General features: G+C 44.8%; 1 protein-coding gene across 1 annotated transcript; it reads right to left on the minus strand.

Moving 5' to 3' along the window:
• Positions 1–4,936: 4,936 nt before the first annotated feature.
• LOC143420909 (uncharacterized) lies at positions 4,937–12,124 on the minus strand. The gene is made up of 7 exons (XM_076889561.1): positions 11,965–12,124; positions 11,592–11,693; positions 10,425–10,525; positions 9,627–9,737; positions 9,460–9,552; positions 5,784–5,897; positions 4,937–5,378 (listed from the first exon to the last, which is right to left on the minus strand). Exons 1-7 carry the CDS (start codon positions 12,122–12,124, stop codon positions 5,310–5,312), a joined length of 750 nt encoding a protein of 249 aa, XP_076745676.1. The 3' UTR covers positions 4,937–5,309.
• Between the last annotated feature and the right edge of the window lie 5,875 nt (positions 12,125–17,999).

The raw sequence follows: 17,999 nt of genomic DNA on the forward strand, positions 1-17,999 counted from the left end.
AAACACCTGGCGATGCATAGCGGTTTTTTAAAAGCCGAGAAATGCGCCGTATTTGATAGCTTGCTGCGAGACCTCACACCGAGCGCATCTACTGCGGGTGTGGTGCCTGTTATCAACCCGGAGTTAGCAACATCCCCAAAAACACGAAGAGGAGAGTCCTGGCCCCTAGCCCTGCCAGTGTAGCAGAACCTGCGGCTCTTTAGTCCTTATAGTGCGGCTCCGCGTGGTTTGGGAAAATAAATTAAAGTATTTAGCTGAAGTGTAATTTATTTATGTTCTTTTTTAACTTGTAGTTCTAAATTGGAAGATTATTGTGATATTGAAATATAAAAATAAAATTATATTCTATTTTTTCATCGCTCAAAATAAGCGTCACACTCGTGGAAGCTGGTGTACCCGCCGAAACGGCGTGCATTTACCGAGACTTTCAACCCCAGCCAGGCCAATTATGGCTCTTCGGATCCACATCATGTCAGCAGCTGTTCCCCAACTATGTTAACACAAACACGCTCACGCCTCACAGACGACAGCTTACAGTCCTGCGTAAAGATGAAAGTGACTTCGTACAGCCCCGATCTGCAGACGCTGTGCGCAGAGGTTCAGGAGCAGAAGTCCCGTTGTAAACATATCACGGCAGACCCGACGATGTTTCCATGAACAGGCTTTTCAGCATCTCTTTATTGACCACTTTTCACACACGGTTGCTGTGCGCACACAGCCGACTGTAGCTTTGCAGCTCACAGCCCGACACACACCAACACAACAGCAGAGAGAGCACAGACGTAAAGGCGGCGAGGCGTGATTGCGGGTGCCGCTCAGGTGCGTCCGCCTCCCCCTCCCACACACATTAACCAGGTAAAATACATATTTAGGCAGAATTTAACAAATATCTATTTTTCATCTTTCAGCAGCATAGAGCTTTTATCCAATTATTTTTTACAAGTCAGGTCAAGGCTCCAAAAGCCCAAAGGAGATATAAGGGTGGCGGCTCACAGCAGTTTTTGTTTGCTGGATCATTTTAGTTCAGCTGGGTGTCTTTGCTTTTGTTATATTTCTTTAAGAGTTCAAAACGTGTTAATTGCATAAATAAAATGTAACTTTCTCTGTAGCACTTCATGGATTTAAGCAACACACCTTAGTTATTCACACAAAGCATAAAGGTAAAAAACAATATATACAGTGTTATCTTCATTTTAGATGTCAAAAAGTATTTGCAGCTCCCAGAGTTTTCTTTTGCGTGGAAACCGCGTCCAGGTGGCTCTTTGGGTGTTAAAGGTTGCCGACCCCTGGCCTAAGGGAAGCATGTATAATGTAAACAGAATTGGTCCTAGCACTGAACCCTGTGGAACTCCATAATTAACCTCAGTGTGTGAAGAGGACTCTCCATTTACATGCACAAACTGGAGTCTATTAGATAGATATGATACAAACCACTGCAGTGCAGTACCTGTAATACCTACAGCATGTTCTAATCGCTCTAATAGGATATTATGGTCGATGGTGTTGAAAACTGATTACATTTAAGATCGAAGCATTAATTAATGGCAGGACTTCTTTGAGCAGTTTTGTAGGAATGGGGTCTAAAAGACACGTTGATGGTTTGGAGGAAGTAATTATTGAAGTTAACTCAGAAAGATCAATTGGAGAAAAAGAGTCTAAATGAATATCAGTGGTACTGAAAGTAGCTGTAGATAATATTACATCTGTGGGATTTTCTCTAATGATTAAAATTTTATTTGTGAAGAAGTTCATGAAGTCATTACTAGTTAACATTAAAGGGATGGTTGGCTCAACAGAGAGAGAGTACGATCGTGCACTGTAGACTGAATCATTGCGATGCATTGTAGAAAAAATACCGGCTAAAAGTGGTGTCAAGCTGCCCCAGAGAAAGTAATTGGTAGGAAACCCTGAGAGAAAATACGACTGAATGAAATCTAACTTGAAGGCTACACTCGAAGAGGTAGACTTTGTTTCCACCACTGCTGGCATCTGGACAGTAAATAATAAATGTTTTATGGGTCTCCACTTTACAGCGCAACAAGGCCGCCCTAGCATGCAAGAGAATTATAGGCAGCCATACCTATGATGTAATTAGAGCAGAGATTGAAGAAATCCATTTATCATATGGACTAAAAGCTAAAGTTGTTGCCACTGTAATGGATAATGCATCCAATTTTGCCAACGCATTGAGTATGTCAGCCCTGTGATCTGGAGTCTGAATCTGAAAATGAAGAAGGTGATGATGAGGAACCGACTTTTACTGATGTAATAGAAGCTCTTTCAACCACATCTGGTGATGCACAGTTTAGCCTCCCTCCATACTACAGATGTGCATCGTACACAATTAACCTGATTCCAACAACTGATGTTGATAAACATCTAAATTCCTGTGCCGACACCAAGGCCAAGACAGGTAGGAGTAGCATTGCAAAATGTTCTGCTCTTTGGACTAAAGCAAGTCGATCAACATTAGCCTCTGAACAGGTGGAGGATGTCAGCTGCAGGAAGCTAAGGGTGCTCACATCCACAAGGTGGAATTCCCTGTATGAGGCCATTTCCAGAATCATCACAATTCCCTTGAATGAACTTAATCCCCTGTGTGTAAAACTGGGAATTAAGTGCCTTAATGAAAGGGAGTACCAATTCTTGAAAGAGTACTGCACTGTGATGAAGCCCCTGACAGCAGCTCTGGACATCTTACAAGGGGATGAGTGAACCTATGGGGCTTTAAGGCCAACACTCACAAGTCTGAAGTCAAAGACACTTGCCCTGAAAGATGACCTCTCGAGAATGACAGCCAGCCTTCCAATTATTAAAATGATAGAACAAGAGTCCAAATATTCATCTCTTGGTAAATATCAGGGATATTGATCATCATTAATCATGAATATTAATCATAATATCAACAAAGTCTCAACCCAAATTAAATCTCAGACAGTATTGATAGCAGATACAGTGGGGCAAAAAAGTATTTAGTCAGCCACCGATTGTGCAAGTTCCCCCACCTAAAATGATGACAGAGGTCAGTAATTTGCACCAGAGGTACACTTCAACTGTGAGAGACAGAATGTGAAAAAAAAATCCATGAATCCACATGGTAGGATTTGTAAAGAATTTATTTGTAAATCAGGGTGGAAAATAAGTATTTGGTCAATAACAAAAATACAACTCAATACTTTGTAACATAACCTTTGTTGGCAATAACAGAGGTCAAACGTTTACTATAGGTCTTTACCAGGTTTGCACACACAGTAGCTGGTATTTTGGCCCATTCCTCCATGCAGATCTTCTCGAGAGCAGTGATGTTTTGGGGCTGTCGCCGAGCAACACGGACTTTCAACTCCCGCCACAGATTTTCTATGGGGTTGAGGTCTGGAGACTGGCTAGGCCACTCCAGGACTTTCAAATGCTTCTTACGGAGCCACTCCTTTGTTGCCCGGGCGGTGTGTTTTGGATCATTGTCATGTTGGAAGACCCAGCCTCGTTTCATCTTCAAAGTTCTCACTGATGGAAGGAGGTTCTGGCTCAAAATCTCACGATACATGGCCCCATTCATTCTGTCCTTAACACGGATCAGTCGTCCTGTCCCCTTGGCAGAAAAACAGCCCCATAGCATGATGTTTCCACCCCCATGCTTCACAGTAGGTATGGTGTTCTTGGGATGCAACTCAGTATTCTTCTTCCTCCAAACACGACGAGTTGAGTTTATACCAAAAAGTTCTACTTTGGTTTCATCTGACCACATGACATTCTCCCAATCCTCTGCTGTATCATCCATGTGCTCTCTGGCAAACTTCAGACAGGCCTGGACATGCACTGGCTTCAGCAGCGGAACACGTCTGGCACTGCGGGATTTGATTCCCTGCCGTTGTAGTGTGTTACTGATGGTGACCTTTGTTACTTTGGTCCCAGCTCTCTGCAGGTCATTCACCAGGTCCCCCCGTGTGGTTCTGGGATCTTTGCTCACCGTTCTCATGATCATTTTGACCCCACGGGATGAGATCTTGCGTGGAGCCCCAGATGGAGGGAGATTATCAGTGGTCTTGTATGTCTTCCATTTTCTGATGATTGCTCCCACAGTTGATTTTTTCACACCAAGCTGCTTGCCTATTGTAGATTCACTCTTCCCAGTCTGGTGCAGGTCTACAATACTTTTCCTGGTGTCCTTCGAAAGCTCTTTGGTCTTGGCCATGGCGGAGTTTGGAGTCTGACTGTTTGAGGCTGTGGACAGGTGTCTTTTATACAGATGATGAGTTCAAACAGGTGCCATTCATACAGGTAACGAGTGGGGGACAGAAAAGCTTCTTACAGAAGACGTTACAGGTCTGTGAGAGCCAGAGATTTTCCTTGTTTGAGGTGACCAAATACTTATTTTCCACCCTGATTTACGAATAAATTCTTTACAAATCCTACCATGTGGATTCATGGATTTTTTTTTCACATTCTGTCTCTCACAGTTGAAGTGTACCTCTGGTGCAAATTACTGACCTCTGTCATCATTTTAAGTGGGGGAACTTGCACAATCGGTGGCTGACTAAATACTTTTTTGCCCCACTGTAACTATCCATCACAGTTATATGATGGATTACGCAGTAAAAATAGAAGTGGGCTGAAAGGTCTATTGCGTTCTTACTTATTCAGTTTGTGTATCATGTTTTTGAAAAGTAACTAAGTAACTAATTACTTTTTAAAATAAATAATCAGTAGTGTTGTGATTAAATTTTTGGAGAAGTAATCAGTAACTAATTACTTTTTTCAAGTAACTTGACCAACACTGGTCTTATCTCAGTGTCTCTGCACCCTCCTGGCCTCTGATGGCCCTCAAACTTTGTTGCAGGCTCAGTCTCTATTCTGCCTTTGCTCGCTGCTCGCTGGACCTCTGTTTTCTCACTTATTGTCATTGCCGCTGGGATTCCGTTCTGCTGTGATGGGCCATCGGCGTCTAACCACCAAATACCTCAAATTAAATTCTGTACTTAAATAAATCATGTTCAATTCCTTCTAATGATCTCTCTCTGCACTGAACTGTAAGCAACATTAATGATGATGATACACCTCTCCGTACATGGATAAATCTTTCAGCTTCAGTTTATTGATTCTTTGGATCTTTCAGAGCTGCAAAGCACCTTAAGTGTCACGGCAACATAAAGGTAAATCTGGAGTATTTTTATTCAATAGTAAGAAGATTACATGACTAACAATGTTGACCCATCACTCCTTTGAGCGGAACTATCAGTCACTTGTGTAGAGCTTGGATGAGGGCAGGGCAGAGCCATTGCTGCGGGTGGGTTCAGGTATGTGGGCAGAGTCTACGTGGAAGGATCCTGTGCAGTCACTGAGGCAGTTCCGTAATGCTGATTGGTGATGGTACATGGCATCTAAACAACAAAAATGTCAGTTATTAGACACTAAAATAATTTAAAGCTTATAAAGCTTTATTAGTTTAGTCATAGGTCAGGTTTGCAGCAGGGGGACACTCTCAGCTAGTACTTAATGAACGCGAATGACGCTAAACGGGTAAAATAAAGAATTCCACCTGCCTTTGGACAAAACATTTGATTTTAATTTCCAGCCTGGATAAAACCACTCTTCTTCCTTCACTTTTTCTCTCAATTAAGATGATTTTGATCAGAATACACTAGCATGCTATTAATGCTTGCTGACTGGTAACATGGATTTAGGATGGGTCATCTTTAAATTGGCTACACAGATAAATATTAACTTCATTATTTATTAGGCAGGTGTACAAACTGGTCTGAGGAGGACTCTGCAGATGGACTCACCTGAAATGTGGGATTGTAACTGCCATTAGAGTCCCCTACTCCTAGACAAATGCCACACAGGCTCAGCTCAACCAAGCACAGCATGGCTGAAAATCCTGAAAATGGACTGTTGAACTGAAAGAGAGAAAAACAGGCTTCTGAAGTTTCCTCACCTTAACTAAAAACTCGAAACTGTTTCTACCGCAAGCTGGTGAAACACCTGTTACCTCTGGAGCTGGTTCACATGCCACATTCACCTGTGCTCTGAATTCACTGTGGTGAGAATAAGGCACGACGGGACCACAGATCTGTGTTTTGAGACATTTCATTGAGCACTTCTCACCACAACAACCCTCTCAACCCTGCTTCCCCATGATTTAACACCGCGGGCGTGATCTAAAGATGCCGTGCAGGTGCGTCCGCACAGCACCACAGACCACGCCCCCACCACATACACGTTCTCATTTTATACAACATGAAAGAAAAGCAGCTCACCGATTGAAATACATCTAGGAAGAAGATGAGTGCGGCAACAAATGAAGCCCCACCAGCGGCGAAATTTAAAGCCACGACGCTTTTAACCTGCACAGACGGGACACATAGGGGACCCTTATGAGCAAGCATTTTGTCAACAGTGGGAAGGAAAAACTCCCTTTTAACAGGAAGAAACCTCCAGCAGAACCAGGCTCAGGGAGGGGTGGGGCCATCTGCTGTGATTGGTTGGGGTGAGAGAAGGAAGACAGGATAAAGACATGCTGTGGAAGAGAGACAGAGGTTAATAACAGATATGATTCAATGCAGAGAGGTCTGTTAATACATAGTGAGTGAGAAAGGTGACTGGAAAGGAGAAACTCAATGCATCATGGGAATCCCCGGCAGCCTACGTCTATTGCAGCATAACTAAGGGAGGATTCAGGGTCACCTGGTCCAGCCCTAACTATATGCTTTAGCAAACAGGAAAGTTTGAAGCCTGATCTTGAAAGTAGAGATAGTGTCTGTCTCCTGAATCCAAACTGGAAGCTGGTTCCACAGAAGAGGGGCCTGAAAACTGAAGGCTCTGCCTCCCATTCTACTTTTAAATACTCTAGGAACAACAAGTAGGCCTGCAGAGCGAGAGCGAAGTGCTCTAATAGGGTGATATGGTACTACAAGGTCATTAAGATCAGATGGGGCCTGATTATTTAAGACCTTGTATGTGAGGAGCAGGATTTTGAATTCTGGATTTAACAGGAAGCCAAAACAGGAGAAATCTGCTCTCTCTTTCTAGTCCCTGTCAGGACTCTTGCTGCAGCACCCTGAATTTTACTTGATATCGGATCGGAAAGGAAATCAGTGGTATCGCACATCACTAGTAACCATGTTTCTGTAAGGCAGAGTAAATTTGTTGGTCAATTATTAAGTCATGTACTAACAGAGACTTGGAGGAGAGAGACCTAATATTTAATAACCCACATTTCACTGTTTTACTCTTTGGTTCAGATGTGGATACTTTATTGTTCTTTCGTTGTGATTGTTTATGTTTAAGTTGTTTGTTGCTGGTATTTAGTTTGTTTTTTGTCTGTTTGGGAGCTGACACAGTCTCTATGGAGATGGGTTTTGGGGGGGTAGCAGGAGGAGAGAAGCTGCAGAGAGGCGTGTAAGACTGCAACTCTGCTTCCTGGTCTCAACCCTGGATAGTCATATTTTGGGGGGTTTAATAAATTTGGGCAGATTTCAAAACATGTCACTCCTGGTCTGACTGGGGACCAGGGGTCTCACTCCATGATCGCAGGCTAGTTTGACTTTACAAATTGACCATAAAGTCATATTCATCTGACAATCTTAATCACACTCTAAGTTCTTCTCTCATTTCTCTGGATGTGTTTGCTCTCCTTGTCTACAGACTAGAGATGGACCGATCCGATATTACGTATCGGTATCGGTCCGATACTGACCTAAATTACTGGATCGGATATCGGAGAAAAATAAAAAATGTAATCTGATCCATTAAATATCACGAAAGCACCTCACAAAACTTGCAACACGCCGTAACTCACCTCAGAACGTTAGCACGTCGGAGCAGTATGCATCACGTGATAGAGCAGCTGTGGCATGCGGGACCTGTCGGTGGTCTGGATAGCATGTGGAGCTTCGCTAGCAACCCGGCATTTCATCTCCGACAAAGTTATCCCGAGAGAAGTAAAGCAAGTGTGTAAGTCCATCTCTGAATGTTTGTAAAGCATTCCTGCGTTAAGCTTAACGAGCGACTGCCTCTTCTTGCTGCTACTTCAATCATGAAACTGATCAATGATCAGCTGATCGTCTCTCCTTTGCTTTTGGCCCACTTTGCACCAGAAAGAGGAAACCAGCGGCTGAACAACAGCAGCACGTTTAAGCTTGATCAGCTGTTGTTAGAATGTATTTAATATTACTTTCTACTCGAGGATCTTTTTCTACGTAGATGACGGCTGGTAACTGTGCAGGGGCGGATCTAGCAAAGTTTAGCCAGGGGGGCCGATAGGGCATGAACAGGGAAAAGGGGCACAAAGACATACTTTTCTTTCTTATTCTCATTTAAAATGTCGAGCTTTTAATAAATAATTATCTGACACCCAAAGTTTTAATTTGATGTAAAATGAATAGAAGTCAATTACAGTAACTATTAAGTCTAATATATATACCCTAGTAAGCTATAGTACTTTTTCCTTTGGAAAGGTACCATCTGTGCAGTCTGCAATTTTGTTGAAGAAAGATGTTGAATCTATTTAATATTTCTTGAGAAATAACTTATTTCTGTGCATTTTTTTCCACACTGCATCAAATTAAGGTTGATTACGTCGATTAAGCATCATGAGGTGGAGCGTGAGGGGTGGTTCCCTATTTTTTATTTATTTATTTTTGTTGTTGCTGGGAGTTGGAACCCTATTAGTTAGATTGCTTAATATTTATGCTAAGTACTCTTTAAAATACCAGAATAGGGAGGATGGTGTAGGTTTAAGTTTATTAGATTGATCAGTATTGCTGAACTATGAAATATTTTTTTTGCATACAGGTATAACAGAATAGCTTTAGTGTAGTTGTTGTTTTAAACTTGAGTATGAACTTATACAAAATGCAGCAAGATATTTAAAAAACAGTTTTGTTGATTAAAAACACTATATCGGATTCATATCGGTATCGGCAGATATCCAAATTTATGATATCGGTATCGGACATAAAAAAGTGGTATCGTGCCATCTCTACTACAGACATACTCAAGTACCATTTATCTGGTTTGTTTTCCATCACAGGTTAGAGCCTGGTTAGGAAATGTGTTTCTTTCCACTGAAACTTTAGAGTGGGTAGCAGGTCATGCAATCACTGTAACAGTGTAAGAGTTCTGAAGAAACTCTAATGGATGGATTATCAGACCATCTCAGAAAGATCAAGGAAGAACAGACCAGGTATCTCCAGAAGCTGAAGTCCAAAATAATCAGTCACTGGAAAGTGAAATACAGCATTTATGGGACTGAACTGACTTTGTTAACTGAGCTGTGATATTATCGAGTTGTTTGGCTCTAAAAATTCACAATGAGCTATGGCCTCATTTTGTTTTTACTGACTGGATTTCAGTCAAATTACACTAAATGTTAAATTTCTGTTTCCTCGGTTGGAGAAAAATCAGGTCGAGCCTCACTCCAGTGTGTTCCAGCAGGACTACAAATTTGCAGAGACTCACCTGAAGTACAGGTATGGTGATATCACAGAGATGAGTTCCTGATCGTCTCTCTGAAGTCCCATCATATATGTTCATACATCCAGCTATGATGAACTGAAAGAGAGAGCAGTAAGAATGCTTAGCTGACTCAGTTCAGTTCAATTCAAAGACCCTACAATAATACTCACCAACACTGGTCCCCAGATGTACACCAAGGAATCAGACACCAGACCTTTGGACCGTGTTGCCCTCAGGATCCCAAAGACCATGACAGTCAGAGCAACCATGATCTGAATCACCTGCAGGAAGACATAAAGTCTCAGAGGAAACATTCAGAGCCTTTGGCTCATTCAGCCTTTGTGAGAACAAGTGATGCCAAAGATGACGTACGTGACTAGACACAGCATTTTCAGTGGACAAACGTTTCATCAAGAAGGGACTTCTTCAGTCTCAGCTGACTGCAGGTTTCCAACATTATAAACAGTACATTTGCTCAATGACTGAAACTAGCGCCACTGAATGAGCAATGGGCTGTGAGGTCAGTTCCTTGATCATTAATATGGAAATTGTCACGACTATTGATCAACAACTACTGATCAAAAACCATTTATCAATGGCCACGAGTACCATTCAACTTTCTGCTGAGAGGAAGTTTGAACTAACACACCAAACATTTTCACATGCAGATAAATGGGATAAACTTGTTGGTTATCTTTAAAAGGTAACGAGTCTGTATTCACATTTAGCTTGTCTTCTGGACATTATCTTTCTGAACTTTAATTTCCAACAGAGATTATTTTCCGAGGCGATCCAAAAGCCTCTGAGGACAGACGTCCTCTGTCATTAAAGTCAGCTGAGAGATCGACAGCAGAGCAGCAGCGTGGTTGTGAATCACATGCCTTCAGCATCCACAGGTTAAAGATCAGTGGTTTAATCATCTCTGTCTGGATTCAATCTGACCCCATCAGGATGTAAAGGTGTCTCACCCCCAGTGCCGGCAGTTGCTTTCTGGTGATGCTGTGGTCCCGGCGTAAAACTACGACCACGGTGCCCGATGCCGCCCCTGCTGATGGAGATTGCTGCATGTCTGAGCTCACGAGAGTCACAGCTGGTAGCAGATAAACTCTGGGGTGGGTCTGCCCTGACGTCAGCTGTCTGACTCATTCCTACTGCTTTTTTCACTGGATGCTCGCTCCTTCAAGTGAAATGTCTGACTAAGGCTGGTCTTTCTATGTTTATCCCAAAGAAAGGCTTTTTACTCACTTGAGCTTCATTTTTGGTAAACATTTATTTATATTTTGGCACATCGGCCATGAAAATGATCCAGTACAAGCTGTTTGCCGTTCCTGCAACAGTTTTCTATAGCAGGTTTCTAAACCAAAGTTATATTAGTTTTATATATACACAATACAGTATCGTCAACAGCACCAAAAAGTAAAACAGTGAAATGTGAATTATTAAACATTAGGTCTCTCTCTTCCAAGTTTCTGTTAGTACATGACTTAATAACTGATCAACAAATTGATTTACTCTGCCTTGTGCTGGAAGTGCTGTTCAGATCTTTGCAAATCTAATCTGTACAAAGCAACACTGGATGACTTTGGAAAAGAAAATAATGCTCAGGTTTCTAGCAGATTGCTGCAGACATGTTTTGTTGAGCTCACTGTTTTTTTCTGTTTTACTCAGACTCACCATTTCATCATATTTCATACATACATTCACACATATCATACATACTTCAGCTCTTGTAGGCTTGTTTCTTTTACACATAAAATCGTAGAATGTGTCACCGAGCAGATGTTGTTCTGATCAGGTCTTTAAATGTCATCAGCTTCTTTTAGATGCATCAAGTCCCAGAGCAAACTGGAAATGAGAGAAAAATCAGGACTGATGCCAAACAGGATGCTGCTCTGGGCAAACCTTCGGTCTGATTCAATTATCGATAATGACGTTTGGGTCCATGTTGTTCTGCATCCTGTTTACGCCCTAGCCTAGAGGAAACCAGACTGCAACAATTCTCACTGCGCTGTTGTTTTACAAGACAATCTTCAAATTCTATCTTAGAGTTGAATTTGTTGGCAATATCACTGCTCTCTTCCTTCAAAAACATGCAGATCTCAACTCGCAGATCAAAGACCTGGACAGCACCTTACCACGTGACAGCCATCGGGACTTGCTGTGATACAGAGCGGCCATGTGGTCGCATAGTGGCGGAGAAATCTGGGCTTTCTCAGGTCGTGTGATGATGTACTTGACTGTGACAAAAATGAAATCAGTCATTACGTCCCTCAGCTCAGGTCCCAGCTGTTTAGATGCCAGTGCTTTGCGGTGTATCATACAGTGCATCCACTGCACATTGGAGGAGACCTCGTTTCCCAGCCATAAGCTCCCCACACCGTCCTCAGTGATTTTAAACAGTTTCTCTGCAGTGGCTCTGCCAGGAACTTGTTTGCAGAAAAGCAATTCCTCCCTCATCTCATCTCCATCAATTAATCTGACATGTTATCAGTAAGCAGTCTTTCTTACTGTCAGTGGCTTCATCCATCTGCATAGACAGGCGGCTGTCACGCACCTTATCATTAAGCGGATCCTCTATGTCCTTTGACATATCATACATGCGCCTGCCAATGGTACTATTGGCCAGAGGAATGGCCTGTAGTTTGCTGGCTGCTGTGTCATCAATCATAGTTGAAACCATATCCATAGCACAGGGAAGTATTCATCCCTCTGCAATTGTGTGCAGCTTTTTACTCTGTGACACTCGGTAGGCAACTTTATACCAGCTGAGCAGAGCATTTGCCGGTGTTCTGACAAAACGTTGTACCTTTGTGTAAATTTATAGTCATGTCTATCAATCAGAATATACTGCCTTACGTGGTTTATGCCTCCATCGTACATATCTAAAGGTAGGAGGCTCTGATGCCAAATCACACTATCAAAACGTGCTTCCAGCACACAGTCATCTAATGTTAACACAGAATACAAGGAGAAACGGAGAGGAAAAGATAGCTGTTTTTATTAGAAGTTGTTACATGTTTCCTCACATTTTTTGCATTTGTATTCTCAGTTGCTCTCCTTGTATTTTGCACATTCAAAATGTGCCCATCTTTGGCAAAAATCACACGGCACCTGGAAAGGAAAAATAAATAGCTCATATTCTTTTTGGTAAATACTATTATATAACATTTTAAACATGATTAGCAAGTAATAAGACTTATGTTTTTGTTTTTAATATTTCAGTCATGCTGCGGTCTGCATCAGCATCTAACATACAGCAAACAATGCAGTAGACCTCAGCATTCCCTAAAACACATTCATTGTCATGGTCCTGCGACCATGACTCAGTGACTTTATGTTTATGTTCTTTATTGTTATTACTTTCATGATTATTCGTGGCTGTTTTGGGATGGTTTGTGTTTGGGATTTTAGATACTGGGTTCTGGGTTTGTGCTCCCTCTGTTGGTCCCTGGTGTTAGTGTTTCCCTGTCTCGTCAGGTTAATCAGGTCCAGCTGTTTCCCCCACCTGTGTGTGATTTCCCAGTGTCTCTTTGTGTACTTATAGTGTGTGTTTTCCTCTGCTCCTCGTCGCGTCGTCTGTGTTCATACCCTGTGAAATCCCCTGCGTGCTCTCCCTGCTGTTCTCCCTTCATGTTCAGGTTTGCCACTCCTTTGTGTAGTTTCACCCAGTTTAGTTCATCCTTAGTTCTGTTTTGCCATCTCCACTTTATGTTTGATATTGTCAATAAATCGCCTTCACATCTGAGTAAGTGCTGCATTTGAGTCCTCCTTTCCACTCTTCACACGGCCGCTGCCCCGGACCGTGACAGTACAACGCGACCACAAGATGGACCCAGCAGCGCTTAATCTGTCCAGGGAGCTACGGGAGACGCTCATCGATGCCACACAGGAGCTGATCGACCTGTGGCTGGAAAGCCCGGGTGGCACGTCCCAGCACGCTATAGAGAGGCGGCTACAGCGTCTGGTGACCGGTCTCCCATGGCTGCTGGACTCGCTCTGTTCGTGGGAGCGGGAGTTTCTCCTTTTGGACCTTGGACTTCACCCCCCGTCTGCATTCACTTTCGAGCAGCCCGATGCGGTGAGTCAGCGGGATGCATTGCTTTCCCCAGTTTCCGGGACTTTGTTTTCTGGGGCTATTCAGAGCGGGATGGGAGACTGTATGGATCGCTTACCTACCTTCGTGGTAACGGATCCTTCCCAAGTGGGCGTGTACAAACCCGCTGCAAAACTGACAGACTGTGTCTCTGCCGCTCCTTCTGAGCCAGGACTTTATTGCCATTCTCCGGCTCAGTTCTGTGTCCAACCACAAGCTTCCCAGTCTGTAGCTCAACCATTAGCCTCCCTTAAGCCACAATTTTCACACTGTTTTTCCACCGCCGTTTCTGAGCAGGGAGACAAACTGTTTCACTACGGACCTGTTCCTCAAAAGCTGGCTACATTAGAGACTATTGCTCACTCCGGGGCTTCCCCAGAGGCTGGGTTTCTGCCCTCAGCTTACTCTGGACCCCTGGAGGCCAAGATGCCAGCTGTGAACTGCACCGGGCTGTCACTGCCTGAGCAGGGTCAGTGCTCTGCGCAGCTGCAGCCCTCCTTATGTGTGCCGGAGGCCCACGTGCCTACTGGTTTTGTTTCATATGTGCCAGAGGCCCACGTGCCTACTGGTTTTGTTTCATGTGTGCCAGAGGCCCACGTGCCTACTGGTTTTGTTTCATGTGTGCCAGAGGCCCACGTGCCTACTGGTTTTGTTTCATGTGTGCCAGAGGCCCACGTGCCTACTGGTTTTGTTTCATGTGTGCCGGGGGCCCCGGTGCCCACTGGTTCTGCGGCTGTTTTCGCTGGGGGGCCCGAGGAGCCCGTCCAGCCTCCTGCTTCGCCTGCTGGGGGGCCCGAGGAGCCCGTCCAGCCTCCTGCTTCGCCTGCTGGGGGGCCCGAGGAGCCCGTCCAGCCTCATGCCACACTGACTGCCACGTCGGCTGGGGGGCCCGAGGATCCCGTCCGGCCACCTGTGGCTGCTTCTCCACCTGTGGCTGCTTCTCCACCTGTGGCTGCAGCGCCGCCTCCTGCAGTACCATCACCTGCAGCGCTACCACCTGCTACTGCCACGCCTCAGCCTGAAGCTTCAGCTACAGCGTCAGCTTCGCCTAGCCCAGCTTCAGCTACAGCTTCATCCTCGCCTGGCCCGGTTTCATCCACGCCTGGTCTGGCTTCATCCTCGGCTTCATCCTCGCCTGATTCTGGTCCAGCTTCATCCTCACCTGGCCCAGCTTCAGCTACAGCGTCAGCTTCACCTAGCCCAGCTTCAGCTACAGCTTCGTCCTCGCCTGGCCCGGTTTCATCCACGCCTGGCCCGGTTTCATCTCCAGCTTCATCCACGCCTGGTCCGGCTTCATCCACGCCTGGCCCGGTTTCATCTCCAGCTTCATCCACGCCTGGTCCGGCTTCGGCTTCTGCTTCAGCATCGCCTGGTCCAGCCTTCGTGTCTGCATCCTCGTCTGGTCCAGCCTTCGTGCCCGCATCCTCGGCCACAGCATCCTCATCTTCACCCACTGCGCCTGGTCCAGCCTCCGCTTCAGCATCCTCATCAGCCTCGCCTGGTCCGGCCTTCGTGTCTGCATCATCGTCTGGTCCGGCCTTCGTGTCTGCATCATCATCTCCGCCTGCTGCGGTCCCGGCTTCCGTGCCCTCAGCCTCGCCTGGCCCAGCCTCGTTTGGGTCTGGAGCTAAACGGCCGTTTTCTGGACCGCTGGCCGGGCTACTGGCCGGGCGCCGTTGCCTGACTGGCCGCCGTTGCCTTCCGCACGGCCGGCCCCCGGACCGCCATTGCCTGAGCGGCCGCCGTTGCCTTCCGCACGGCCGGCCCCCGGACCCTCTTCGCCTGAGTGGCCGCCGTTGCCTTCCGCACGGCCGGCCTCCTGAACCTTTTGTGCGCCTCCACGGCCTTCTTCGTAGCCGGCCTCCTGAACTGTCCCATCCTGGCCTCCTGTGTTATCGGGCCCCTGGCCGGCCACCTGAACTGTGTTTTGGACTCTGCTCCCCTGTGAGTTTTTTTTTTGTGTACATTTGTTTGGGACTCTGGGGCCTCCGTCTTTGGTCTTGGCCCGGTCCCTCCGTCCTGGGCCCCCTGCCGCCCGCCCGGATCTGGTGGTGTGTTTCTGTGGCTGTCGGGGGCCGGCCCTTGAGGGGGGGGTACTGTCATGGTCCTGCGACCATGACTCAGTGACTTTATGTTTATGTTCTTTATTGTTATTACTTTCATTATTATTCATGGCTGTTTTGGGATGGTTTGTGTTTGGGATTTTAGATACTGGGTTCTGGGTTTGTGCTCCCTCTGTTGGTCCCTGGTGTTAGTGTTCCCCTGTCCTGTCAGGTTAATCAGGTCCAGCTGTTTCCCCCACCTGTGTGTGATTTCCCAGTGTCTCTTTGTGTACTTATAGTGTGTGTTTTCCTCTGCTCCTCGTCGCGTCGTCTGTGTTCATACCCTGTGAAATCCCCTGCGTGCTCTCCCTGCTGTTCTCCCTTCATGTTCAGGTTTGCCACTCCTTTGTGTAGTTTCACCCAGTTTAGTTCATCCTTAGTTCTGTTTTGCCATCTCCACTTTATGTTTGATATTGTCAATAAATCGCCTTCACATCTGAGTAAGTGCTGCATTTGAGTCCTCCTTTCCACTCTTCACACGGCCGCTGCCCCGGACCGTGACATTCATGGCCATTTGCTGTTATTCAAACATCATTTCTCGAATAATAAAAAAAAATAGTAGCACATTTTTTCCGAAAATACTTCATGGCAAATTAGTCTCCTGAATCTTTTTAATTAGAATTTAAGAAAGGTCTTATCAGAAAGTGTTTACAAAATACTATTTGTACTGTGCTGTTTGAAAAACACTATTTAAATTGGAATTACACACTCTAACGTGATAGGGACGTTACTGGACTCGATGTTCAACGAGGGTGCAAGCTATCTGCATTCGCTCCAGCACAACTACTTCCGTAGTGGTTAACACCTCACTGACCTCTCAAAAAGCAAGGTAGTTTTCTGCAAACGGTGAGATTTATCACAATTATAATGTAAAATCTTAATTATAGTTAACAATAAATGGACTCATTTGAATAATAAACTCCGCAACTGCTGGAATCCTGTTGCTTGTTGTGTTGCAGTCTGTAACCTCCATGGTGTCTTCATGCCCTCTCATCCTCAGAAAATTCCTAGTTGAAAAAGCAATTTATAATGAAACAAGAAATGTTTTATCTAAGAATAATACCTCAGTATCATACATACCTTCAGCTGCGCAGAAGTTTCCTGTCATAAAAACCTTCTTTCCCCATTGGGTCTATGAGCAGTATTTTCTTCACAGAAATGTTGACAATTTAAAAAAATAAATAAATTAGAAATTAAAAATTAAAGAAATTGCCACTGAAAACCTATTTAAGAATAACATTCATCAAGAAGCTGCTTCACAACAAATTATGCTAATTAATAACACATACCACAAGAATCCAGTGTGTACCAAAGTTCACAGGGCACAGCCACATGCTGGGAACTTCATCTGTGGGATTGGAAGTGTAGAATAATTTCGATGTACTTAGGTACCATGCATCTCAGGGTGTTTTCAAATACAGTCTTTTTTAAAGGAACTGAACTCTGTCCCCAGAAACAGAAACTAGTCCACGTTTTGGACTAAACGTCCAACTTCCCTTGCTGATGCCTCTAAACTGCCCAGTAAACAAGGAGCAGCAGGTGTGCAGCATTCTGTGTAAGCTACTACTACATTTTTTTATATTTTAAAATAAGTGGGCTAAGGACATTTCTTACTTGCCTTTTGTCTCTCAATGAGACGGTGCAGGTATGCATCAATTACCTGTTTTGAAAAATCTGTCTGGGAGAGGCGTGTCCGGGCGACTGTCGTCATCGGGAGTCCCTCTTTGCTGTTGCAGCTGATTACCTGACCAGCTGGTGGTAATCATCCCTCCCGGCTAGGAAGAGGTACCTGGACTCGCGGCGACAGTCGACGTGGGATTATTACTTTTGACCGGTATAGTCGGTGCTAGGCGTGTGGTCTGGGGAGTCGACTAGCGTGTGTGGCTAATTGTGGTTTTTCCTTCTTCTTCCAGGAAAGTCGAGCGAAGAAGCGAGTTAGGGAGCACACAAACTAAGGGGGCTACAGCACGGGACGCACTGGGAGCAAGGGATGAGCACCATTGGCAAATTACATCTGAGTTAATTGTTGGACTGACCTGTCTATTCACTGTAAATAAAGTGCACTGTGGCATTGCAGAGTCCTGCGTTTTGGGTCCTACTTTCCTCATCCCCACGGTCTGCCAGCCAGACGGTGACAGTAACTGCTTGAGTGCTGTACACAAAGGAAGGAATATAATAGCTGATAAAGGTTCTTTCTGCATATATTGGAACTGGGTTCTATGATGTCAGAGATGTCACAATATCTGTGTTGTGGTTGATAAGACTCTTTCCTATTGAAGTGTAAGGGAGAAATCTTATTGCAGTTTTGCTATCTAAACTCCCCCACCTACCCGCACATTTTTAACCAC

The sequence above is a fragment of the Maylandia zebra genome, linkage group LG11, assembly GCF_041146795.1.
Source record: "Maylandia zebra isolate NMK-2024a linkage group LG11, Mzebra_GT3a, whole genome shotgun sequence".
NCBI lineage: Eukaryota > Metazoa > Chordata > Actinopteri > Cichliformes > Cichlidae > Maylandia > Maylandia zebra.